General features: G+C 40.5%; 1 protein-coding gene across 3 annotated transcripts in view; it reads right to left on the reverse strand.

The window, feature by feature from the left end:
• The window catches only part of LOC142378334 (microtubule-associated serine/threonine-protein kinase 1-like), a 94,146-nt gene that overhangs the window by 30,133 nt on the left and 37,957 nt on the right, over nucleotides 1-26,056 (reverse strand). For all 3 annotated transcript variants that reach the window (XM_075462699.1, XM_075462698.1, XM_075462700.1), the window contains 8 exons: nucleotides 19,644-19,732; nucleotides 18,932-19,007; nucleotides 18,414-18,486; nucleotides 12,192-12,352; nucleotides 7,681-7,756; nucleotides 2,184-2,393; nucleotides 1,985-2,086; nucleotides 21-153 (listed from right to left, as the gene is read on the reverse strand). In XM_075462699.1, the coding sequence (XP_075318814.1) occupies nucleotides 21-153; nucleotides 1,985-2,086; nucleotides 2,184-2,393; nucleotides 7,681-7,756; nucleotides 12,192-12,352; nucleotides 18,414-18,486; nucleotides 18,932-19,007; nucleotides 19,644-19,732 (920 nt within the window). The remainder of the gene's footprint in view (nucleotides 1-20; nucleotides 154-1,984; nucleotides 2,087-2,183; nucleotides 2,394-7,680; nucleotides 7,757-12,191; nucleotides 12,353-18,413; nucleotides 18,487-18,931; nucleotides 19,008-19,643; nucleotides 19,733-26,056) is intronic.

A 26,056-nucleotide genomic window follows, 5' to 3' on the forward strand; every position in this document is an offset into this window, starting at 1 on the left:
ATGTTTTTTCTTTGTCTTACCCTCCAGTGGGTCTCTGGTCAGCCCCAACTGACTGATGATATATCGAGGGATGTCTGCTTTCATCAGTTGTCCCTCCTTGGCGTGGTCCTCCGCGGCCTCCAGTAGATGGTAAAACTCTTCGGGGTTGAACTCCTGAAGAAATGTTGAAGAGGCGAGAAAAGATGGCACAAAGAAGTAGAAACATTTTGAACCGACGTTGCTGAAAATCTGGTTTCAGATTCAAAGATTTCACAGCATGGAGCATTCAGGAAACCTGTTCGGAAACTATTTCTCGAGCTAAAGTGGCAACACATAGTGCAACACAGCAAAATGATAACCGCTGCATGCGGAGGGTGCAATAACAGCTAATAAAGGCTGACTTAAATGAAGTGATCACATTTTGGATCATCTCATAAATGTGTCAAAGCAATCTGAAAAGTATGCCCGACTTCACCTGCAGCACATTCATAACTGCAACTCGACATTGCTACAGGGCCGTCAGACAAACATAATCAGTGTTAATACTCTTCCAAAGTTTAAATTGCTTCTTTTTTTTTGTGAATCTTTCTTTTTCCAGGGCTTTTGTGGTGTCCTGTGGGATTCAGTTTGATTCCTGTTGGTGGAATAACATTTTTAAATTAAAAAGCCCGGGGCAGCCAGGATTACTTCCTTCCCTTTTTTTGTGGTTCATACTGGCTCCCTTCGACCAGAGAAAAAAGAAAGAGGAGGAATTAACCCGGCTCTCTGATAGCTTGCCCTGCTCCAGGATAACATTCATGCAGCGAACGGCTCACTGACTGTGTGACATTTTCACCAAATCAGACCTCGTAACTGACTTGAATGCTAAATGAATTTTATTGGTTTGAGTGTTCTCCTCTCTAACCCAAGAGCTACAAGGATCTAAAGTCCCCTCCGAATTCTGCGTGACCCTATCGACCTCCCCTGGCGGTTGCCTGGACAACGGAAAGATGAGCCTGAGGCGAAGGGAGGAGGAATGCCATAGCTGATGAACAGAGGACGCCATCAATCAGAGGGCTGATATTCAGGTGTGGCTAAGCTTCTTGTGTGTACAGAGAGGCTTATTATTACCAGACAAATTTAGGGGAATTATGTATCAGCATGTCAAGGGCATAGCTCCGTCTAACAGCTGATTGAATGTGCCTATGAAATGACCGAATTCCAGATTGAGAGTATGTATCAGAGGATCCAGCATAAGTAAATCTGCAGCAGTAAATATGTAATCTACTGCAACAGAAGATGTGTGACATGCTGAATGACACAAAATGTAACAAAAGTGAAGAAAAGGAGGTCAAATGTTGTAGAATACCAACTACTTTACATTTAGAATGCATTCATGGATAAAGGGCAGCTCTTTTACTGAAATTAAATTCAGTAACCTGCTCGTCTCTCTAAAATCTTTTACAGCAAAAAAAGTCCAATCACATAACTGTTAATTACATCAAAATATTACAAATGACTACATTCTAATAAAGAATTAGTCACTGATGCACTGGCCCAATGTAATATTTTTTCAAACATGAATAATCACACATTATTTGCTTGTGTAGATTCAGCCACCCCTCAATCCTCCATATTTTGCTTCCAAGGAGCTAGACTCTATCGTGAGGCTTTCTGAAGGTCTTTCAAAGTTTTTCCTTTGTTGTTGGCTACTTTCACAATCATTTTCAGCCCAGTACTTGTATCTGACCATTCAATGACCAAGTAAATAACTATGTGATGGAAAAGTAATGCATTCTGGCCTTGGCTTTAAGCACTATGAAATGTGCTGAGGTTTGAGTTGTTTTAGATGTAAAAATTCGTTCATCTGGTGACCCGCCAAATTATATTTTGAACTTAATAGGGAGCCTTAAATAGGCTCTTTAACAGTACAAAATTAGCAGAGTACACAAACTTCCAGATTTTAATTTTTTACTTGCTCACTATAGCAAGACTACACACTATCAGATAGCGTTGTGGAACTCACCAAACACTCCAGCAGCCTGGCAGGACGGGATATGATGATGAAGAGCTTTTTGACAAGCTCTATGACGAAGGTGACCTCAGAACTCTCTGAGCGCTCATATGCCTGATGGAGAAAGATAGAGTGACTTTATGAGGTGCACAGCCGGAGGACATCGCCCCACAATCCTCTCGACCTCCGCGACTCGAGTCTCACAACTTACGTCATTCAGTAGCTTCTCCAGGTTCTCCTGCAGTTCACAGAAGTAAACGCTGGTTATGAGCCCTTCGCGGGATTTGGTCAGGCAGTCTCTGGACATCTCAGCTATCTGGTGGTGGATGAAGCTGAGGACCCCGTCGGCCAGGGGCAGAACACTCTCTGGGGAGTAGTTCTGGATAAACTCTGCCAGCCTCTCCTCCATCTGAGCTGTGGCCTTATTGGCGTTAACAGACAGATAGAAGACAATATAATCTACATTTCAGACTTCAGTATATTGATCTTAACCTCATCAAACCATGTCTTGAATAAATGAGATTTTCTGATAGATCAATAAAACGCCACTACACACTTTTCTCTGATAAAAACCTTTCGTCTGTGTGTTTTTTTTTGGTGTTGCTATATGAACATATCAGTGTCCAAGTGACACCTTGATTATTGTTGCTGACTCTGTGATGTCCCTTGTCCCTGTTACACAAAGGATTACTACTTAAGGCTCTTTTATTAAGTTATTATCTGTCTTTGCATTAAAAATTAACTTAAAAAATATGTTTTCATACATCAATCTCTGCTTGCATATATTTGAATGTCTGAAGTCACTGCCAATTCAAAAAAATCTGAAACCTTGGCACTGTGTTTGTAGCTGTTGAGCTTTCAAAATGTTGTGAGCCGTTCTGATTAGTAGGGCACTGTTTTGTCACAGTCCCAGCTCAGAGTAGAATTATCCAGCATAGCCATCTTTATTTCCATCCAACTTCACGTTCAAAGACATTTCTGTTCTCATGTGTCTATGCATGAAATATCTTTTAACTTATCTAGACTTTTTAAATTCATTTAAATTATTTTATTTGTTTCTCTTTATATTCTTTTATGTATTTTTAATGCTTCTTACACTCCCTGCTGCAATGCTTTTATTTTATGTAAAGCACTTTGAATCCTTTGTACATGAAATGTGCTATATAAATAAATTTGATTTGATTTTGATTTTTGATTTGAAATCATACTGCATTCTCTGTACCTCTGAAGTGGGAAGTTGAAACTCATTTGCTTTTGCTTTTCGATTCGCTATTAACAGGAAATTGTCATCAGCAGTTACATACTTCACCTAATTCAAGAAAGAAATGAGCTAATGTTGCCCGTCTTGTGCCTTGTTTAATGTTTTATATCATGACAAGCAAATATGACTTCTCGTCAGGGTATCCTTTGACTTTCTTTCCCCAGTTGCAAGTTGTAAATTCCCTTGTAGTTGAATGCAGGAGAACACCATTACAAAAACAAACTTGTATCACTGGTAAAACATTCCCTATAAAAGCAATAACACTTAACGCCAGCTTATCAAAAGTTGAACAAAACACTGGGAAAATGGACTGACAGTGAAGCCTGGGGTTTACCATCTGGCTAATATGTGACGGGGGAATTATCATCTTATCTGAAGTGTGACGTCCAACCCAGTTCAACACATGACCTGTGATTAGATTGAGCCTAAAAACGTAATCAGTACCAGCTATCCATGTCCGAACCCCAGTGGAGGGACATGTAAGTGTTTAAGAATAAAACTTCCATTTGAGTATTTTTCTATCCGTCTGTTATGTTGAAGTGTCAACATGGTTTTCTGTGTGTGCCAGTCTGAGCTCCCGGTTAGGTACTGCATGCTCTTTCGTCAGGTTAAACAAGCTTCAAGGGTTATTGAGGGTAAATCGAGTCAAAAATACGCTGATTTCGGACAAGGCCCACCACATAGAAAAGAGGAGCTGGGTTGAGTGGCTCACTCCATCTCCTGATACCAGCTGCTAAAGTATGAACAGACGTGTAAAGACATAGTTGAAAAGGGCAGTGTTGTGCGTTGTCTCTGCAGTGTCTTTACCAAAGCATGTTGCAGATATTCGATTAAGATCTCAGGAAATTGTGTCAAAGAGTGAAAAAATAGCAGAATATGTCTCCTTTGAAGGTGCAAACATGCACTGAGATGTCACTTCAGGGCTATAATGTGTATGAATGGATATAAGCTGTAGTCACTTCATTTACATTTCTAGGAATATGTAAGATGTTTTTGTGCTTAATAACACTCATTTTGAGGAATTTCATCTTTTATGATTTTATTATCTCGATGCAGTTACTAACATTTAGCTGTATAGGTGTGAGGTAATTATCATTACATTTTGCCCATACATGTCATGGCTATTTGCTGCTTTAGAAAAGTATTGTGCCTGGTCTGGACCTTTTGTATTCATAAACTACCAGCACTACCAGTGTACTGGACTGTAAGTATTAAGATGGAAAAATTCTTATTTGTCCCTTTGGTTTTAGAAGTCTGTTGACTTCCTGATGACCCCAACTCATCCTGTGATCCTTTTCTTTGTCATTCAAGGGAGAAGGTTCCAATACATCAAACGGGAGTTTTATGGTTGACATATAGTCTTATCTTGAGAAGAGTAAGGGGGTCTTTGTTTATTGTTCTTTGTTTATTGTTCTGACTTGTGCAGACAGGAGACTATTCAAACGCTCTGTGCCTTTGAATAAAACTTAAAGAAAGACAAAATCTGGATTTTCTCTTAATAATTATTTGAGTAATCTTCTTACCCACTTGATAAAAAAATCCACTACAGTATCAATACATATTTTTTGCAGTGAACAATGATCTTGAATCAACTCACTGTCCTTTTAAAGAAGCTGATTTCACTTGGTGATGCTCTGGCATCGGCTGTGTACTTGCCACTACAAACAATAAAAATGTCTTTTATCCAGGCAATGCGTTGAATAACCCAAATGTTGGATGTAGAACAGCAAAAATGATTCAAGATGTTGCTCTGGAAAATCATAGAGAAGTCTGGCTAAAGTACATCAAACATGACATCATCTACTTAGTTTCCAGAAGTCTATTTCAGGGAAGCAACTGCTAACTGTTGTTTCACTGGTGGTGAGGATGCGGCAGTAAAAATCCTGGGAAGTACGTGGGAAGACTTGTGTTTGAGGACACCTTCTTTGCAATGTGATAAACATTTCCTTGCACACACCTCTCTGCTCATAATTTTTTAATTATGCAAGATCAGGTTTTAGTTCAATAACAAATGGGCCACGAGCAAGATTTCAGATGTGGTCGGCCCATTAGGTTTCTCACATGACCAGCCACCTGCCAGCTAAAGAAAAGTAAACACATTAGACTCTGTGGCATATGAGGTAAAGCAGGTTGTTAAATAAGCGCAAGGTTGACAGAGCCTCCACATGTTGAACTTTTCACACTGAGCCCTCCTCTCGCAATAATACATTTTAACATTAATGTTTTTTCTTGAACTACTTTGCCCTGCATCTCAGTTAAGACGTGGGAGCAGATGTCTAAATGGCACAAAAGCCATACACAAGCCACGAGAATATGTGAGCTTGGCACAAACTTCAGGACGGACTTCAGGATAGCATCTTACCAAGTGAACGCCAAATCTTTTATTTGTTATTCTTGAATCTGAAATATTTGACAAAGTATTTTCAAAGATATTCTAGCTTACTTCCTTCTAAAGTTATGTGATCTGAAACTACAAAACTACTGACAAGAATTTGAAAAAAGTACATTGTTTAATTTTTTCAAATATGGCTGCCATGGCTGTTGAAAACAACATGATTCTGACTCCCCACACCTGAGATACTTTAAATGCATAGGGTGCAAACACTGCAAAGGTATAGGGGGACATAATCTGGAAGTGAGTCATTTAAATGCTAATGTGAATGAGAAATCCTATATGCAACTCACATGAACACCATAATTGGAATACTGCTGTGCATGTAAAGGTAGCCATTCTGTAGGTTGTGTGCCAATGTTACTGTTGTGTCATTTTTGGCTGACAACAAAAGGCTCTGTAAAATGTCAAGCGTGAAACTATCAACAACTCATGAATTGGATCATTGTTGTCACTGTGGAGACACGTTTCACTTTTTCCTCAATGCTCAGTTCGTAAATCATGATGCTCCTGCTTCCATTTGATAATGATGAAAGAGATCACTGCAATGATGGTTTGAAGTTACATGCAAAAACTTAGTGATATGGGTAATATAAATAGCAGCAGCTGTGTATAAAGACCGCTGAATTGAGGCTGCTGGATATGCCGCAGTACAGCACAACTGGTGAAACAACATGTTACGACGTTGTCTCAGTGACAGGTTCATGGCTGCCTGTGGAAATGGAAATGAGGCGCCTGTCTGCTCATTCAGAGACTTGATTGACGTGTGTGACTTTTCTTTTTTTTTTCTGTGACATAGATGGACTGTGTCTGTATTTTTTGAGTACAATCTTGTGCTGCGTGATGTTTATTGTATCTTGATTAATTTCAACAGAATCAGGCATTCACATAGAATATGTATATATTCTTTTATTGGTAAGGTTTCATGCATCAGGAGATTAAAAAAAGAAAAAAATCACCTGGTTCGTTCCAGGTCTTAAATTTCGGTAAATACAAGTTCAGACAACACTTGATTTATTACATGATGCGGAATCAGAGTGTGAAAAACGAAGTACACCTCATAATTCAGTAGCTTATGAAACCACCTTGAAGCACCAATAACTTGAAGCAATCATTTTCTGTATGGTTTGAGGTTTAGTTTTCACCAAACGTTCTGCTGTAAATTATGACCGAATATCTCCACTTGTTTCAGAGTCTTGTGCTTTATTCAGATGCAACTTTGCAAACCTGAGCTGTGCTGCCATGTTTTTTTTGGAAAGAGGAGGCTTTCTCCTGCAACCCTTCCAAACAAGCCATACTTGTTCAGTCTTTTTCTAATTGTACTGTCATGAACTTAAGCATTTAACATGCTAACTGAGGTCTATAGAGTCTAGGATGTAGCTCTCGGGTTTTTGCAGTTTCTCTGATCTTGGGAAGAATTTGCTGGAATGTCTACTCCACTCTGGAAAGATTTGCAGCTGTCTTAAATGTTTTCCACTTGTGAATAATCTTTCTCACTGTAGAATGATTGACTCCAATTAGTTTGTAAATGGCTTTATAAAGCCTCCCAGACTGATGGGCAAATTGATTGGCTGCACCTGACTGCTACTGACCCTCTTCGTTCCAATGGAAGCAATAAGGGTGTACTCAACTTGCACACTGCCTGTGCATTTTGGTTTAGTTTTAAATAAATAATAAATACCATGTAGTGTTGTTAATCTGAGGTTGCATTTACCTCAATTTAAGACCTGGTAAGAACCAGATGATCATTTCATCATGTCCTGATACGTATAATCTTAGACTTGAAAGACTTTCTTTTTCATGTGGCCGTTTATGACTGTCTTTGTGCGACCTGTTTCTCGCTTAAAGACTGCATAAATGGCACATTGTCCAAAGTAAAATCATGACACATCAGGCCAAAAGCTATCTTAATTAACAACTTAATTAGTCTTGTTTTTTTTTTTTTTTTAGAATTATGGATGATTCCACTACTTTTACAAATATTCTTCAAAACAAAATTAATCATGTGCTTGAAGGTACAGTTTACACTTGTGTATTTGTTTCTGTGAGCCTGACCTTGGGGAAGCGCTCCTTGTAGACATGGTTCATCATTACTATTTCATTGTCATAGCAGGATGGAGAGCGCCCCGGGCTGAGGAGAGACAAACACAGACAACAGGAGAGTAATATGCAGCTCCAGTGGAGAACATCAACAAAGGTAGGACTGAGCTAAACAGAGTCAAGGCGGGCAGTCCAGAGTGATAAAAAGCTATGTTTTTCAGTTGAAGGAAGAAATGAGTCGTCTGCATGTATGCCATGCTAACTGACTGATCAGAAATTCATAACGCCCTGTTTCTGTAAGGCGCACAGCGTCTTTCTGCATGTCATGCTGCACGGCTCCATCCTCAGCATGGTACAGACACGAGAAACACACATGAAGACGTGAGAGTCTCATGTTTGCTTTGAGACAAAAGCCATGAACAACATGGGACGATGACAAAGTACAAAAAAAACATCTTTTATTTAAGAGACGATAATTCTATACTCATCTAAACACTCACAAAAGAAAAGCTTTTCATGAAAAGATGGGTGTGGGAAACACATTAACAGTTTATCCTGGTGATGACGAGACATATCAAAGTACACAATAAAGGCAGTACTGAAGCCACAAGATAATATCGAGGCCAGCCACAGCAGAAGAGCTCAATATGAAGGCTGCATACTGATAAGTAGTGATGTGTCGTGTGTAGTTAGGGCATGTTGCACCTAGAGGGAGAGGCTATAATAGGTGTGGTCAGAGACTATACACTGGGGACTCCTTTTAATCGAGAAACTGCAGCACCCTAGAGAAGCTCAAAGCACTGGAGGGTAGACTGATATAATAAATAGTGGTGGATAATACCCACAGCCAAAGTACATTCATTCAAATGCAATGCCACGGTTTTAAAACTCTTGTCCCATATTTGAGTAACGTTTTGTACTTTCTTCTTTTGATCAAGTTCACACAGTTGTAAGTAATCACATAAAAACATTCTGTGTACACATTCTACACCCAAAATCTAAAAAAATCTACACCACTAATATTGCAATACTTTAAGAGTGAGTTTGGTGCTTGATGCTATTCCATTTATCTTACTGTCACCAGTCTCATAACAAGAACTCAACCAATACTGCATTAGTGTTCGCTCAGGATGAACTTTAACAGGAGGGTTTTTGACAAAATTGTCTGAGAAAAGCAAGTACTTTCACTTATTTTTTTTTGTCCTGATGATTTCCCAGACAGCAGAATCAGACTGAAACAACATTTAAATGCTGTCAGGCAACATACGCTACAATCTTCTATTGAACAGAACTCTGTAGTGCACGTTGTGATGTCGATTCTCAGCTGTGTTTAAACACTAAAAAAAAAAGCTTTGCGGTTGTGGTGAAACAAAATGTAGTTGTGCGTTGCTTTTCTACGGGAACAGTCGATGAATCAGAATGGGTAAAAATCTCCGAAAGTCACTGACTATCAATATATCTTGATGGCTTTGCCTTTGCCTCTTGTTCAACTGTGAGAAACCTTGGGACTCGTTTTTTTTTTTTAAACCAGGATTTGTGGTCTGCACTGCAATGCCATTTTAGTGGACTGTCCCCGTAATTCTCTGAAGATATTTCAGTTGATCCAAAATGCTGTGACCGGAATTCTGGCTGGTACTGCCAAGAGAGATCCTATCTCTCCAGTCTTGGCCTCTCTACGTTGGCTTCCTGTAAAGTTTACAATAGAATCTAAAATCTTTCTCCTTACATACAAAGCCCTTAATGGCCAAGCTCCAACTTATGTGAAAGATCTTATTAGTCCCTATCGTCCCACATGATCACTCCGCTCTCAGCACTCCTCTCTGCTTGTTGTACCTTTAAACATCAGACTCCCCTCTTGTTCAACCATCCACCTGCTTGGGTGCGGGACACTGACATCCTCTCTGCTTTTAAATTGAAGCCTAAAATGACCCTATTTGAAAGACCTTATTTTTAATTCATTGATATACTTGTGGTTTACTCTTTAGTTTGTCTTTTGTATACATTATCTATTCATTCATGCTTTTAACTTCTTGCTTTTATTGCCATTTTTAACTGCTTCCATGAATGGCCTTAAATGTTTAGTCTGATCTCTTTTTCTTGGATGTTTTGTGTAAATTTAGCTTTTGCACCATAAAACACTTTGGGTTAGATTTCTGTATGAAAGGTTCTATATAAGTAAAGTTGAGACGAGTTATACATTACGTCTATGTCTTGTCCCAGTTTGTGAGCAAATTCGTTCTATAAGAAAAATGCTCATCTCGCGGGAGCATACACAGAGCGGTCAGTGGACTTAACAAAGAACATCATCGCATGTTATCTCTGAGCAAAGATTAAGTTTTTGTTGAGTCAGATAACACAAAGAAAAGCCTGTCTGCGGTGAGCTTGCTTCGTAGTACAGGCATCTGCTTATGTCAGCCCCTCCTTCAGTGTATTCATACTCCTTGGTTTCACTTGTCAATTGCGAGATCCTCATCTATGCCGTGCGGCGGGTTCTTTGTCCTTAGAGTAGTTCTGTTCCAGACACCTTCTACACTTGTGTTTTGGAATCCTGCTCTTTGGAAAAACCTGCCTCAGCAAGTGACTTTATTTTTGTTGTAAATTTACTTTCCATGCCTGCCAGCAAACAGATACATTTTAAAAGGATTTTTCACCTTCTTCAGCACTGTGCCCAAGGACAACAATATCTTTGAAAAGCTACCGTACTGTTTATATTTCTCATGTGATGTGAGCCATTAATATTATCAGGATAATATGCTCATTTTGCTTGTTAGTTACCATTTAGCATGTCTTTAATTTAATCCCATGAAACATGGATGGCCCGACATGGAACATAGTTAAATATACATTTATTTCCTTCTGTCACTGTTTATTTAGCTATATAGCTGTCGTTCATTGAGGCTTTAGCTATTATATTGACGCTAGCGTGTCAAATTGACCGGACCGATAGCAGACCGGGTTGTCTTGGTCACGTGACCTGCCGATTGCATCAGGCCACTGTGTTGTTTAATGGTCCTATTTGTTCAAGTCCAAAGCATAAGCAACAAACAGTTGGAGAGGTGTTTTTTTTCATAGCATTCTGAAGAATATCAATCTAATCTAAACTATTTTGTCCTAGACTTCCAAAATACACCAGTCTTTTTCATGTTCATTTGCAAACTTCTTACATTGGATTTTGTTGTGACGATGCAGGACAGGTTGTCCTCATTTCCATGGTGGTGATATTTGCTTAGGTTGTAGCTGGACAGCGAACCACAACTCCAGAGTTAAAGAAATCTTTCAGAATGTCTTTTTACAGAGGTTTTGATTAGCCTTTCATAGCAATCTTACCAGCAGTTTTCTTAGTCTTCCAGACATCGAGTTGAACTCCAACCAAACCAATTATTTTAAGTACCAGGTTTTAATGACATTATGAACTGAGGAAACGGGCAAATGAAAATGCTTTGCTATCTTATAGCCTTGTCCTCTTTAGTGGGCAATCAATAATTTTTCTCTGCCAGCAGACTATTTATAAAGCTCTGAAATGTATATTACCAGACTGATTACCAAAGGTCCTTGGTAAAAGTTGCCCTCTAGCTCAAACCTCTTGGGGTTAAGCATAGTGTCTGAAATTGTACACAACAAAAATAACACACTAATCTGGCTTCAGATTATTGGAAGGATGCTTAATCTAGAACTTAATGCATTTTGGAGATCAGTGACGAAACAACAAAATATTACAGATGCCCAAACTCTTTCATATCAGGATATAATCTAATGATTTATTTCATGAGGACTTGTTTACTTTGCACACTCTGAGCCCGGTCTGGTAATGACACGTTTACTTTTACTTGCTGGGGGCAATACTCCTTATGAAGGAGCACTTTTCTGTGTGAAAAGGTGATAGAACAAGTGGTCCACTTGCTCTCAATGGCAGGCCATGGTAGCACCACTGCTACTGGTGTGTGAATGTGCGTATGACTGGGAAAAGGAGTAACACATTGTAAAACCGGAAGGCCCAAGATAACTATATATTCAGGCTATTTATATATGAAGGATTTGATGCTTCCATTGCAGTGACGCACTGTTAAATTAAAAAGAAAAAGGCAACTATGTGTTTCACAAATCCAATAAAACAATACTGACCCATTAAGGCCTTCTACACATGTGTACAGGCTTTCAAACTAATCTTGGTTCTCCATAAATGGCTGCTGCAGAGTGTCTAATTGGCCCCGTCTAGAGCTTTGGTTTGTTGAGAAAGGTAAAAATATCAAGTCTTATTTTTCAACCAATTCTACACAGATAAAAAACATTTAAAGTTTAAATTTGTCTAAATTACATGCATTTCTGACAATAGACTGCCTAAAATATAACACACCTTTGTGTGTTGAGTTTGGATTCAACAATGAAACAGAAATTAAAAGACAAAATGGTTGATTAATGTTAGCCAGGCTACATTGTGCAATGCACTGTCCACATATTTCCTCATTTCGCGGTGGAGTCCCCCTTTGTTTCTCTAGTCTCTTGCCCATGACCTGCAGTGTTCTTACCTGAGGCTTCGGGAGCGAGGACGGACGTGCGGCGAGCGTCGCCCCCCGTCATCGTCCGTGATGCTCTCTGTGCTCCCGAAGTGCTTGGACAGGAAGTGCAGCTCATCCATGGTTGGCTGGAAGGGCAGCTGGTGCAGACGCTCCTGAGACGAGCTGGATGACTGCACAGAGAACAGAGACATGAAAAAGAGCAAGAGGTTAAAATGCGACCTCCTCTTTAGTTGATTTTTTTGAAAGCCTTTGTTGGAGCAGCAACATCAATAGTTTAAAAATAGATACCCAGTGATGAGTGAGGGGACTTCAAAAACTGAGAAGAGAAGAGAAGAGAAGAGAAGAGAAGAGAAGAGAAGAGAAGAGAAGAGAAGAGAAGAGAAGAGAAGAGAAGAGAAGAGAAGAGAAGAGAAGAGAGCACAAGGTGTACGATGATGTGAGTGGGTAGAAAGAACTGAAACAAAGAAGCGACCAAGTTAAAAGAACAAGGAGAAAAAGAGAGAGGTGGAGAATCATGGAAAAATACCCAGAAGGGGTTTGTGTAGGAGGACAAAACAGAATAATTTGGTCTGAAAAACAGGGCAAAAACTACTGCAGGGCATGAAGGAGTCACTCAAAGTAAAAGTTGACTGCTGCTTTAAGTGTTTGATGTCACAGGGGGGTTGATAGCAGTGCAATTTGGTCTTAAACAAAATACTTTTCTTCAGCACAGGAGTGGGAAAAATGGCCTGGATCAATGGGAGACTTAATGAACACATCTCCCAACGGGACACCGTGGTTGGCTTTGGCCACACAATGATTTCTGCAATAAAAATCCATTAGAAACTCGATTCAGGTCTGAGCCACTTGCAAGCTGCAGAGAAGCACTGAAATCATGATGTTGTGAGGTCCAACCAGCAGAATCAATTGAGAAGCTTCTTGGACAGAGAGCAAATGTGAGCGAAACGTCATCGAACATGATGGTTGTCAGGGATGAAAAATGCTTTGCATCTGTCTTGCTCTTTTTGTAATGCAGTTCCAAAGAGCATTTCTGTCCACTTAATTGATTTCAGATTTCCTTCACTTCTTATTTAGTTCCCCTTCCCGCTTGAGAGCAGATACAAGAAAAAGATGAGGGATCAGAGGGCTCAACAAAACACACTTCAGAGAGATGACATCCTTTCTTCTTTCTACGATGACAGCACAGATGGATCACCTTTAAGTCAACAAGTCTGCCACCAAAAGACAATTTTCTGTTGGGAAACATTGGGTTCTTGAATGCACGTGGATGTGACTTTGACACACCAATCAACCAAACCATTGCCCACAGCACCAGAAGGTGGCAGTGGCCTCCACCCAGCAGGTTCATTTGTTGCCCTGCATCGCAGTAATTGCTTAAGAATTAGCTTGAGTAAAGCGACAAAGAGCCCAGGTTCGTGTCCCCAGCTCCACAACCCCAGATCACAAACCGCCTCCACAAATCAAACTCGGTAATTGCCAGAAAACTTCAGATGAAGAAAAAGAAAAGAACGAAGAATAAAGTCATGGCGAAAAGTAGTTCAGTGTTTTTCGTCTGTTGGTTTGGCGCCTGTCTTTTTGTTACTCGTCTTCCGTCTCATGTGTTTTTATGTCAAGTGACTCCTGTGCCACCCAAAGTAAGTTTTATCCCTCGAAAGAACCGGCACAACTGTGTTAACTTTTGGTTAGCTTTAAATCATTTTGGGGAACTGAAGTTTACCTCACCAGAGTTGGCTTATTTGACCAAACAAACTAACTCCAGCTCAAACACTCAGGTGAATGCACCTACGATTTTTATCTTTGTTATTTTCGATGCAACATCTCCCGACATTAACCAGATGCCATCTCCTTCACGAGAAATGATCATTTTCCTTCTGTCAAAGGAGGGTGCCCCTGTTATGTTATGTTATGTTTTCTTTAATTTAATACTGAGTATGCTACAAGCACCTTTAGCTTCAACTCACCTTTGATTTCCTTTTTCATTTAGGAAGACAAAACTCCTTCAAAGACTCACCTCTCCTCCTCTCATCTGTTCTATTCAGTATGCAAGCGCCCCACTGTAACTAATCAAGCGAGTAATGGCCCATGTAAGAACCAGCAGAGCAGTGAACACTGATGGGGTGGAAGAGGAGTGGGGGAGAAGAGTATGGAGACACAGAGCACTCATCTCATCTACCAGTAAAAAGATGAATGAGTTACCTCGTCCGTGTGTGTGTGTGTGTGTCTTTATGGGTGCAGCTGCACGGGAACCCATGAGAGGTGGTCAATGAAAGAAATGATGTGTGAAAAGTAGAGAAGATGCAAAGGAAGCTACTGCATTCAGGAGGTTACTGCAATGTACTGGAAGTGGATTATAAGTCAACACCTTCACCCGAGCATCATGCACATTAGGGTCCATTTCCCAAATGGACAATTTATCAAATGGACCTTGGCAGTTTTCATTTCTCAGAAAAGCCTCCTCTACCTCAAACATCTTGCACTCAGACAAAAGTAAACACTGCTGTTGTCTCTCTGTTTGCTTCAAATCACGCTTCTTTTTTTCTACCAACACTCTCTTTCATTTGTCTCAGCTGGTCCTCAGCACCATCCCTCACTGCCTCTCTGGGGATCTAGTGATGGATAAAGAAACAGCTTGCTACTGTAAAACAGAAATAAAGACTGGTTACATTTCATTTTATTTACCGCTGCTCCAACTTTATTTTCCGAAAGGCCAAGTTGCAGAAAAATCAGGTCGACCATATCTTAGCAACTGATTATTTATTTTTAGTTCTGTTTTACATGAGATGCATGTTCTTGCTACTCAAAAAAAGCTCTTAAATAATCGCCTGAGACTCCCAGCAGCCAGTATAAAGTCAAGGAAGGAAGGAGCGTTTGTGTGTTTGTTTGTGTATGTATTGCATTTAGCTGCAACTGTGGTGTGTAATCATATCAAAGCAAAGCGCAACTATGCAGACATGCAACTGCAGGACATGAGCCTACCAGTACAGCTGCTGAGTTTATCTATGACCATATGTGCAAATGAATTCCTGGAAATAAATACATGTTTATGGAAATTATACAAAACCCACCTTATTAGTAAGAAATAGCAACAAAAAAAAATTCTGACATAAGCATCCCTGTGTTAATGAGAAAAAAAGAGGAAAAACAAAGATCCGTCACTTTAGTGTCACGTTACTTTCTCTGCTTCTCTGGTAAAACTGGAAAGGATCCCAGTGAGTGTTGGCTTCCGCACTGTGGTGAAAGGAAGAGAGATCCCCTGATATGTAGTTTGATAGGCGGAAGTTTAGTGTCACAAGGACACACTTAGTCAGCAGTATTCCACATTTGAGAAGGGATAAATTATAGGGGTTGCCACTGTAATAACACACGACAGATGCGGGGAAAGCTGAGGCTACTGTTGTGTGGTCAGTCATATTGGTAACCTCTAAAAGGCAGTATTTAGAGATAACATAAACACTTATTTGATGTATTTTCCTTTTTGTGTTCACATAATCAAGGTACAAATGTCCTTGTGTTTGTTGCTCAAGGACCTTTAAAGTAACGAACTGTCAGCTCGATTACCTGAGCTGCAGCTGCCATATATGGCGGCTGAGACACAGGAGAGTATGCTGCCTTGGTGAAGACCCTCGTCCGCCTGCAACTAAATACTCAGGGACATTCTTTTAAAGACGGTAATGGACACAGAGTGAAGGGAGTCGTCTTTGTTAAACTGTAGCACCCATCACTAAACAGGGGCGGTGACAAACAACATCTCCCATGAGCCACATACAACGCAGCCCTGACATCCGCCCTGAGGCGGCTTCACCACTATTCGCATCATAAGTTTGTGACCCTCACATCTTCCATGACAACTGGGACCTCCACAACCACAATGGCCCAGAGAGTCCAAGATTTACATGTGACATTAAGAGTTGTCAAGATGCTAATGCCCCCACAAGTAGAGATGCACCGATCGCAATCGGCCGATAGCGCCCCTATCGGTTTTGATCGGAGTTCTCAAAATAGATAAAAACAGGCCGATCAGATGACGTCATACATACAATACAACAACAAACCGCAGCCAGGTCATGCATTCCCACTTCTCAGACCCAGGTCTCTTAAGGGGCGTGGGAGTCTCTACATCGAAAGCCGGGCAGGTGAGGAGGGAGGGGGAGAGTAAAAAAAACATCAACACTGAAAATGGCGTCGCCGGTATGGGAGTTTTACGATGTGTCCGAAAATGACAACAAATTTGCTGTTTGCAAGGCGTGTGCAAAAGAGATACCTAAAGAAGGAATGCTACAAAAGAATTTCAACACAACGAACCTGATAAGACATTTGAAAGTTTCTCACATCAAGGAGTATACCGAGTTTTCGAAGTTGGCTGCTGCAAAGGCAGAGAAAGAAAAGGAGCGTGCAGCAACGCCACTAACTCAGCTGACTGTAACAGACACATATACACGACAGCAACCCTACAGCAACGACGGCAAGAAAAAGAAATAACTAAATCATAAGGTAATGGAATTCATATGCCTTGATCATCAGCCACTTTCTGTTGTAGAAGAAATCAGGGTTCAAACGCCTCGTTAACGGCTTGGATCCACGGTACACGCTGCCTAGTCGTAAATATTTCACTGATGAATGCCTGCCAGAGCTATACCAAACTATATACAGTCACATCCAAAGCCTTATGCAGGACGACAAGATCGTGTCAGTCGGCTTCACGAGTGACATTTGGAGCTCTAGTGTGAGTCCCATGTTGATGCTGAGTCTAACGGCACAGTTTATTGATGAGAAGTTGGAGCTGAAGAGAGTTGTGCTTCATTCACAATGAGATAGAGAGAGTGAGATGTTAATTATGGTGCACATGTTGTGTGTTGTGCACATAATCCATTTTTTATTTTAAGATTGAATTCCTTGTATCAACTCTAAGAGAGTGAAATGTCTACTGTTGTCTGTGTTGGTGCACTGCACATGTTGTGTGTTGTGTTGTACACATAATTATTGCCACAAGAAAGCTTAAGCTAGTAAGCTACACTTACTCTATGTAAGCTGAGTCCAAGTTGTCTCTAAGAGAGTCTCTAGAGTGTGAAATATTGCACAGCCTGGAATAAAACAGTAGTCAATTCATGATACTTTCTCATCTCCTAATTTTTATACTTAATAATACAATGTCAATGTTGTGTACATGAGACAACAATATTGAAGAATTTATGGATTTGACGCTGTGATCGGTGATCGGCAGATACTGCTTTTGGTGATCGGTGATCGGCCCCCAAAATCCTGATCGGTGCATCTCTACCCACAAGAGTTTAAAGTATCTAGGACCTCCTAAACATTCCTTTGAAAAAGAAGAAGCCTGGAAAAGGTTTGCACATTTTAGGTCTTAGGAGCACTTTCATAGTGGTTTTCAACCTTGGTAAGACAAATAGTGAAGAAGCTGTAATTGCAAGGCACATAAATGTCAATCACCAGCAATAATTCTTCTGTGGATCCATGTTTATGTTAATTAATGCTGGTGATTGACATTTATGTGCCTTGCAATGACAGCTTCTTCACTATTGTCTTACAAACATCTGTAGTATAGGCACTACAGTGTATGATAGAAATATATATCATATATCATATGATGACTGGAAATGAAACCTGCTGATGCCAACTTAAAGTTATCCAGAGCAATTTCTGACCTCTGAGGACCATTTATACAGTTACACTTTAGTTTTTTTTTCTAGTGTGTTTTGATATGGATTTTGTTGTTCATCTGCCTTTTATTTATTTCACACAAAAACATATATGTGAATGTGACATGTCAGTAGTCTCGCTGTCGTTTAAATTATGTTGTTGCGGCTGATATCAACCACGAAGACAGCAAGCTGCTTAACGCCGTATACAGACACATATAAAACACTGTGTAAACAAAACGCTTTAAAAATGTTTTGGGAAAATGTTTTCTGAACAGAAATAGATTCAACACATACATTAGAAATGTATGTAAGTGTAACTCTGACACAAAAAATGGTTTGGTGATTAACACTCACACTTAATTTAAGAAGTGGTGAGAGTATTGTTATCGTACTTTTTAATTTACTACACGATGACTAAAGGATGAGACTCTTTATCTCTCTATCAGGAGGGATAAAAATGGGGCCGTGTTTCACAAGTGATTCCATTTTGCCTCAGAGAGATGAGATGACCCAGAGCTGATAAATCTATTTCATATTAAGCAAGTGAATGGAGTCCGGAGAGTGAACTTACTGTTGAGCTGGGTGTATTGGTGCCATATCCTGAGGAGGGCAGAGAGGCCAAAGACCATCTTCGACCATCAGCCCTGACAAAAAAAAAGTCAAGAACAAAGGTTGAAAAAAAAAAATGGAGCATGTGTTCGACACAGAGAGCAAAAACTGTAAACTACCACCTTCCCTTCCTTTCAATCCTATTACATTTTTGCTCCTATTCTTCTTCTCCTCTCTGAGGCCTCCTCCAACCATCCCAGAGTCTGCCACTTTGTCAGAGTGAGTGATGAGGGGCACAGTCCTGGCACCGAGCCTGATTCATACTGTCTCAGCCTGCTGTCAGGCCTCTGTCACACAGTCATGGTGGGAGCAGGCCGGGACAAAGACAGGTTTCTTTTTGAAAGGGTATGTGTGACTGAGTGGGTGTGTTCCCTGAAGGGTGTCATTGTGTGTTTGTGCGTGTAAAAATCAACTACTTTGTACTGCACTTGTACCGATGCACATGTCATTTCTAATTGTGTGAAAAAGCAGGATACCAACCTTCGAGAGGAGGCGAAGGAGAAGTGGGCGGGGCCGCTTGGTGAGAAGTTGCGTGGGCTGTCCAGTGGACTGCTTCCTAATGAGATACATGTGGAAAGAAAAGAGCAGCAAAGAGAGTAATTATGAGGCAGAACAATCAACTTAAATTCATTATGTTCAAGGTAACTATTATCAAAAGTCAAAATTGCCTTGAAAGAAATATTGCATCCCTGAAGGAATTGTTTTGTGCATAAACCACTGACAGTACTAATTTAAACAACAACAGTGTTTATTCACTGTAACACCTACTTTCAGGACACCTACAGAAAACGTGCATCTCAGCCCTGATCCATCTGCTCGCTGCTCAAAGAAGCAGAGCGTTGATGAGCAGGTTCTCACATCGTTTGTCTGGAGAGCACAAGTGGTTGTCTGTGCATGCGAGAGCAAGTTTTGCCAAAAAATGCGAAGAAGACGCCGACAGTTCATTCAAAATAAATCATTCAAAAGTTGAGTCTGCTTTGTTTTGCAACCCTAATGGCTGACAGTTTGGAGGCAAACAAAAAAGGGAGAGAGGCAGCAGCAGCACATTATGCAGTACGTCACTGCAAGACGCAGATTTTATGATGAGAAGCAAAATGAATTTGAAAATGGCATACAGAGATACAATAATTGGCATACAGAATGAAAGAGATTAAACCCATTGTTTTTAAAGGCTGGTATGTGTAATACTGACCTATGTGTCCAGGCAGTGGAGAGTGCGGCCTTGGCAGGGTTGGGGACGTACTGGTCAGGATGAGGCTTTTCCGGTTACTGGTTCTGCAACTAGAACATTGACAAGAACAAAGAGCATGTAAGCATTTTTCTTCATTATACAAATCAACAGCTGACACATAAAAGCAGGTGCTGATAATTCTGAGGCCTGCAGGTGAATGGATATACAGCCTGTGCTTGGCTGTGTGCTCACTTGTCATCCTGATAAAATGTATAGTAAAATATGTGTCAGGGGATAAAAACCATCACTGGTGACAACCGCACAGCCTTAGGTCTCCCATTCAACGCTCTTCCTGATATTCTCAATATAACGAAGAGACCAGCTTCTAGCCAGCACTACCAGAGAGGAATCATCCCATAAAGCTCCAACACCACCAGGTCAGATCTGTCCTGTACAGAGTTACCATTAGAAAAGCAGCAAGACTGGAAAGGATCTCTGGACAAAGTCATAAGTTCTGTGCAGATCAGCTATCAGGGTCCCACAAGCCATAAGGGACGCAATATTGTCCCTGAACTTACGAAAAACCAAAATGAACTGCCGAAATGATTACTGCCCTTGTTGCTCTAACCCCAAGAGAAACTAGTTCTCTTTTTCCATATATGATCTCATACCTGCAGATCTCGATCGACACAACACATATGTGTCTACTCCGTCTTCAATTAGGACAGCTGACCTATTCACCCCACTAACATCGTTGTAAAATTTGCTGACAACTTCACAGCAGTTGGACAAGTAACCAACAACGAGACAGCCTAAAGGGAAGAGATCCAACAACTGGTGCATTGGCGTTTCCATGACAACCTGTGACCGGACACATAAAACCGTGGTATAATGGCTAAAAATATATCACTCACAAGAGCAAAAATGTGCATATGCATTCTGTTAACCAGATTTATAAAGCTGTCAATACGGTTTGGTTCTCTTTTATAAATTTCAGCCATCTTGAAAATAAACACATGTACCCTAGCCTAATCTATACCATTTTTCCCTTACTAGGTTATTTGCATATAAAAATATTATTTGCATCTCAATTCCAAACATGGAAAGAAGAAGCACCATTTTATCAAATGTGACACGAAGACTTGAGATAAACTGGAGATAAACTTGAGATAAAACTGTTGTTGGGGTGTCTCAGTTCTGAAATTACAAACCCAACCATAATTGCTGAATTGTAAAAGATCAGTTCAGAGCAAAGGATCCTGTAGAGGGGGGAAAAAAGAAAAATAAATAAATGTTCTTAGAAAATGGTCAGAATGACGATGAAAGGCCAAAAAGCACATCAGGCCTACCGACGCTGGACCATGAACCTCAGCTTTATCTGCATGTGCAGCCTCAAATAGAAATGATCAGAAAGGAGACGCAGGAATCCAGATGGCTCATGGCATGTTAATTATTATCTTAAACAGCCTTTAGAAGCCTAAAGCAGAAAATGAGCCAGTCTTGTGGCAGAAAATCAGAACAATCATTAAATACTCATTCTGAACAAAGTCTAACTAACAATGTCTTCCACAGCCATTACGCAAAACTATGACACATGGCTGCTTATTAATAGCACCCACAATTAAATGAAAAACTCATGACAAGGCACATTATCAGAAAAAAAAATCATTATTTTATATTATTCTAATGAAAGTAGTTTTCCACCAAATCGGGTTAAATTGCTCTAAAAATGTGTGAACGCATGTTCTGAGGTGTTCATGTGTGAGGTGATCACGCTCTCAACCCAGACTCGTGATTTATATGTGTCAATTTGTGTGTTCTGATTTTACTTTTGAGAGTCTCCTGACATAGTTTGGTTTATTAGCTTCGCAGCAGAAGACAGGAAGGACCTGCAGCAGTGGCAAAGGTGGCAGAAAGAGTGAACTCAAACACAGGCTGACACACTGACAAACAATAAATGGGCAGAAGTAGCTGAATCACAACGTTTATGATGTGTCAATCTATTCATCTGGCAATTTTTCATCTTAATATTTTATTTGTTAGATTTTTATATCACCAAAGAGAGCTTCTGAACTGTTTTTAATCTTTTTTTATGACATTGACAAAGTCTTATGTAAGCTTGTGTATATATAGGACAATAGGACTTTAGAACCAACAAAGATTTTTAATTTCCTCATGGTCCAGACATATGACAGCTGATGCCTTGGAAGACAATGATAGGAGTGATGGGGGGAGAGCAGAGAAGAAAAAAGGGGCTAGGGAGCACAGGTATAAACCTTAATGAAGAACTGAAATCATTGACCCATAAAGACCACACGCTGCTGCAGCAGCCACCGCTCGATGTGTCACCAAACGCTCTCACAAGGGATCACACACCGAGACGCACCAGTGTTATTGTCTTATGTAACAGCTCATAAAGTGGGAAGTGGATTGTTCAGGTGTTATTTTCATGTGTCGACTGGGTTTGCTCTTTGGGTTTTTCGTGTGTGTGCTTTATGGGAGTGCCTGTCAGACCGGATTTAGCAAAACAGAACCACATCCAAAAAAAGAAAAGGAAAAAAAAAGGAGAGGGAAACTCCACCAAGTTTGCTTCTCATTGCATCAGCCAGCATGATGCTCTAAATCTGCAGAAGAAATGCAGTAAATCATAGCACACACAAAATACAGCCACACAACAGACGACTTGTTACAACAACTTGTTATTTTCCATTATCTATATTCACATCTTGCAAACTCCCACCTCTTGCCTAACTCTCTCTTTGATGTGACTCTTCCCCAGTTGTCTCTAACACTCATAAAAACTGAGACAAAAAACCTCTCGAAGGCTTTTATTGGTGGCAGTGTGCTTCTTTGAGCACCAGCTGGGAAAGAGCTTGAACTCAACCTTGCAGAACAGAGGGAGAACATTTTGAAATATTTAAGGGAAATGCATTAGGCTTTGGACAGAGGGCCGAAAGTGGTTTAACACCACCCGCCACTTAAGCTCTTTAAATGAGAAAATAGAGGTAAAATGGGGGGAAGGGAGACAGAAGGAAGTGAAAAGACTTGAGTCCATAGAGCTATCTCTTTTGTCTCATCCTTTAGCTTTTCCTCTTTCTCTGTCATGGTCTTGAACCTGCGTGAAGTCGACTGTTGTTTCTTTTACTCCTTGACCTCCAGACTTGAAAATCCACATTTTAGGTTTTGCTCTTTCTCGAACAAAGCTGAGTCACATGAGTATATACTGTACAATACTCAAGTTTGTTCTAAAACATATTCTTTGTTGGCTTTTGATTCATGATCCAGCTCATACAATAGTGGCTCCAGGTGAACAGAGAACCGACAAGTAGCAATGATTCACTTTAAAGGCCTCGGTATGCTACTCCGTAGCTATCGGCCAATCCGACTCCATGGTCACGCAGATAATCCTTTAAAACTTTTTTTTTCTTGGGAGGCAATTCACCTCCCGATCAGTAGGCATCACCACGCTAGACGACCTAGGCCCTAGTTACACGAAAATGAAACAAGGTTGTTTTTTTTAAACCGAGTACGAAAATTATTGCGACCACACAGGAAAGCTTCTGTAAAAATATCAGGTCCTCATGGCAACGCCACGCTTGCTGAAAACGATGCAGTACACACGCCACACCTCTATGTGCGCTGTAAGCCACCCCCACCGGTTACACCAGAACAACAGAAGAAGTAATGCGCATGCGTGTACGCCCCTACTTCTACCAGCGCGAAGCTCACGTGAAGCTCAAACGACAACAACAACAAGAAGTAAGATGTCCGCGTCTGCAAGAAGAAACCACTCTCTCGTCTGGACCGACGATGAGGTGGAGTTACATTGAATGGATGTTGCGCGCGAAGCCGCTTTTTGTTCTGGTCACTGACGTATGTGTATACGTCACTGGCGTTGGTCATGTGGCTGTGACGCAGATGTAAACAAATCCGTTCTGGCTGTAACAATGGCAACGCGAACGGCGGCGTTCCTAGATCTTCCCACTCTGGAACCCATTCTCCACAAATATCGTTTTGGAGTACCCAGAACGCCGGCTCCATACGGCTGCGACAGCCAAACGATAAGCAAAAATATCGGTTATAGTGAAAAACGTTTCCATGTAACCAGGCCCCTAATCTCGCGACGTCTATCCTGAAAGTTGTTGATCGATTGTTTACCTTCCGGCTCCGTTCCACTCCTCACAGTGAACGATGGCGACCGAGAGAGAAAAACTGTTGTTGGAGTTGGAGCTTGTTGATGTTGAAATGCAAACAATTTTGACCAAATGTTGACCGGCACACAGTAAACTCTTTCAAAAATGTTGTTGTTCTGAGAGGAAGGAGCTAAACCGGAAAAGTGATTCCGGAAATGATGTTGTTAGCCGACCAATCACAACCCTTGAGGTCTCCGCGAGTCTCCGTCTCCTCGACGGATATATAGGAATTTTGGCCGACGCACACAAGCGACGGAGAGCGTCTCCGGGAGGGTTTCCGACGACGGAGAGGGCTCTCCGTGGATCTCCGTAGCCTTTTCCGGACGCCTGTAAATCAGGCTTAAGGCAGAGTCTGATACCGCACATTACAGGGCCGGCTTTAATCCTACCCTCTTTGTTTCTTAGTTGTTTGTTCAATTAAGATGAATACCATCTTCCAGTAATTCAGTGCCAGCTCTTCCACTGAACCCCATATCCTGCTTTACTGTCCTCCTGCTGTCTCCTTCTCTCAAATTAACTCTCTAGATGATGAATAATTCAAATGTGCAAACTCAAGAACATTGTTCCTCTGCAACTACCCTTTAAAAGTTACACAGTTGTCTATACTATTAAAGACAGACACAATGAAAAATCCTGATGGCAAAAGCAATCTAATTTTACCATGAAGCCAGAAGTCTCTTTGCTTTACAGCATTGTCATCTTAAATGAATGCTGCAAAAGGGCATCTTGCCTTGTACTATAACAAAGGCTAAACAGGAACCCTGCTCTTTATTCTATACTCAAGCTGCCAGTCATAAAAGTAAAGGTCACACTGTAACTAGGTTTCTGTTAAAACCTATATGGTCAGATAGATCATTTTATAGATCATATAGATCTTGTGCAGTGAAAAGGTTCTTCTGCATATTTATGGCTTGTTTTAAAACCAGCTTAAAAGGTGAATTTAACGCCATCTAATTAACTGTAACATATATGTTACTGTAACATATGTTACAGTCAATTAGATGGCGTTAAATTCACCTTTTAATATATATATATATATATATATGAGTATATACAGTATATGTCAATAACTTGACAGAGTATTACTAGTTTTGCATGCCCTATTCTGAGATGATTGCCTCCTTTCTTCTGGTTTTGCTTGTTGCTGACATCCCACCTTTCTTGCCATACTGTGTGAATATAATTCTTAATGTTTCCATGTAATTGTCCTAATTGGCTTCATTAATGGTGCTTGTGAAAGCGTGGTTAAAAAGGCAAGCCTGGTGTGGCTTGTAGAAGAAATCACCACTCCTGTATTGGTTCTGGCTAAACTCCTGCCTTGACTTTGTGTTTTTGTGAGGTTCAATGATTATTTTTGTCAAAAGAGTGCGGCAACTGTACATAAGCAGAAATGAAGCAGAAATGAAAACAACTGCCCCATTTTTCTGACTTGTTAACATCAAATTTTGTGACCTGACCAGGATTTTCAATCTTATTTGGTACTATATAATTGTCTTGCATTTACTTTGACAGCAGTGACCATCTCAGTATTATGTAGCCATATCCAAAAACACCAATCATAATAATGTATTATAAATCAATGCAATGGCAACTCTTAGATCACAGAGTGCACCTCCAACACAAATGCAGACTTATAGCCATTATATGCAAGTGAGCAGAAATTTTGGACTTTCAAAGCAGGAAAAGCACCGATCTAATTCAAAACATCAAAAAATGGCTGCATTCCATTCAGGTGAAAAGTTGAAGGATTCTTGTATTGTGTCTGGCTCCCTGTCTGAGCTTATGGGGACAATTAATGGAACTGAACCATCATGAATAAGAATTGCCTCACCTCTGTGGTTTTACTTTAGTAACAAAGGTCTATAATGAGACTAGAAAGAGGAAAGATGGATCGTTTCCAGGCGTGGAGAAGTGCCAGTTCCACCATTTACATCATACAGTGCCATGTGGCTCATTGCAGTCTGGTACATTTGGCTTTCTTCTGTTACCCTACAAAGAAATAGCATTGGGAAGTGTTGAGCCACCATGAGATTCAGAGCTCCCTGCGTACTGTAGAGTCTCTGATATTGATAGCACAAACACTATTCTTCTGAAGGATTTGGGGCAGATATGATCTAAAAACATTGTGCTGATCGGGGAACACAGAGGCACTCAGCTCAAGGTCCAATAAAATCAACCAACATTAATGCAGTTTATGAACAGACTTTTTAAGACAGTAGTTTGCTAACAACAAAGGCGCAG

The sequence above is a fragment of the Odontesthes bonariensis genome, chromosome 4 (assembly GCF_027942865.1).
Source record: "Odontesthes bonariensis isolate fOdoBon6 chromosome 4, fOdoBon6.hap1, whole genome shotgun sequence".
Lineage (NCBI taxonomy): Eukaryota > Metazoa > Chordata > Actinopteri > Atheriniformes > Atherinopsidae > Odontesthes > Odontesthes bonariensis.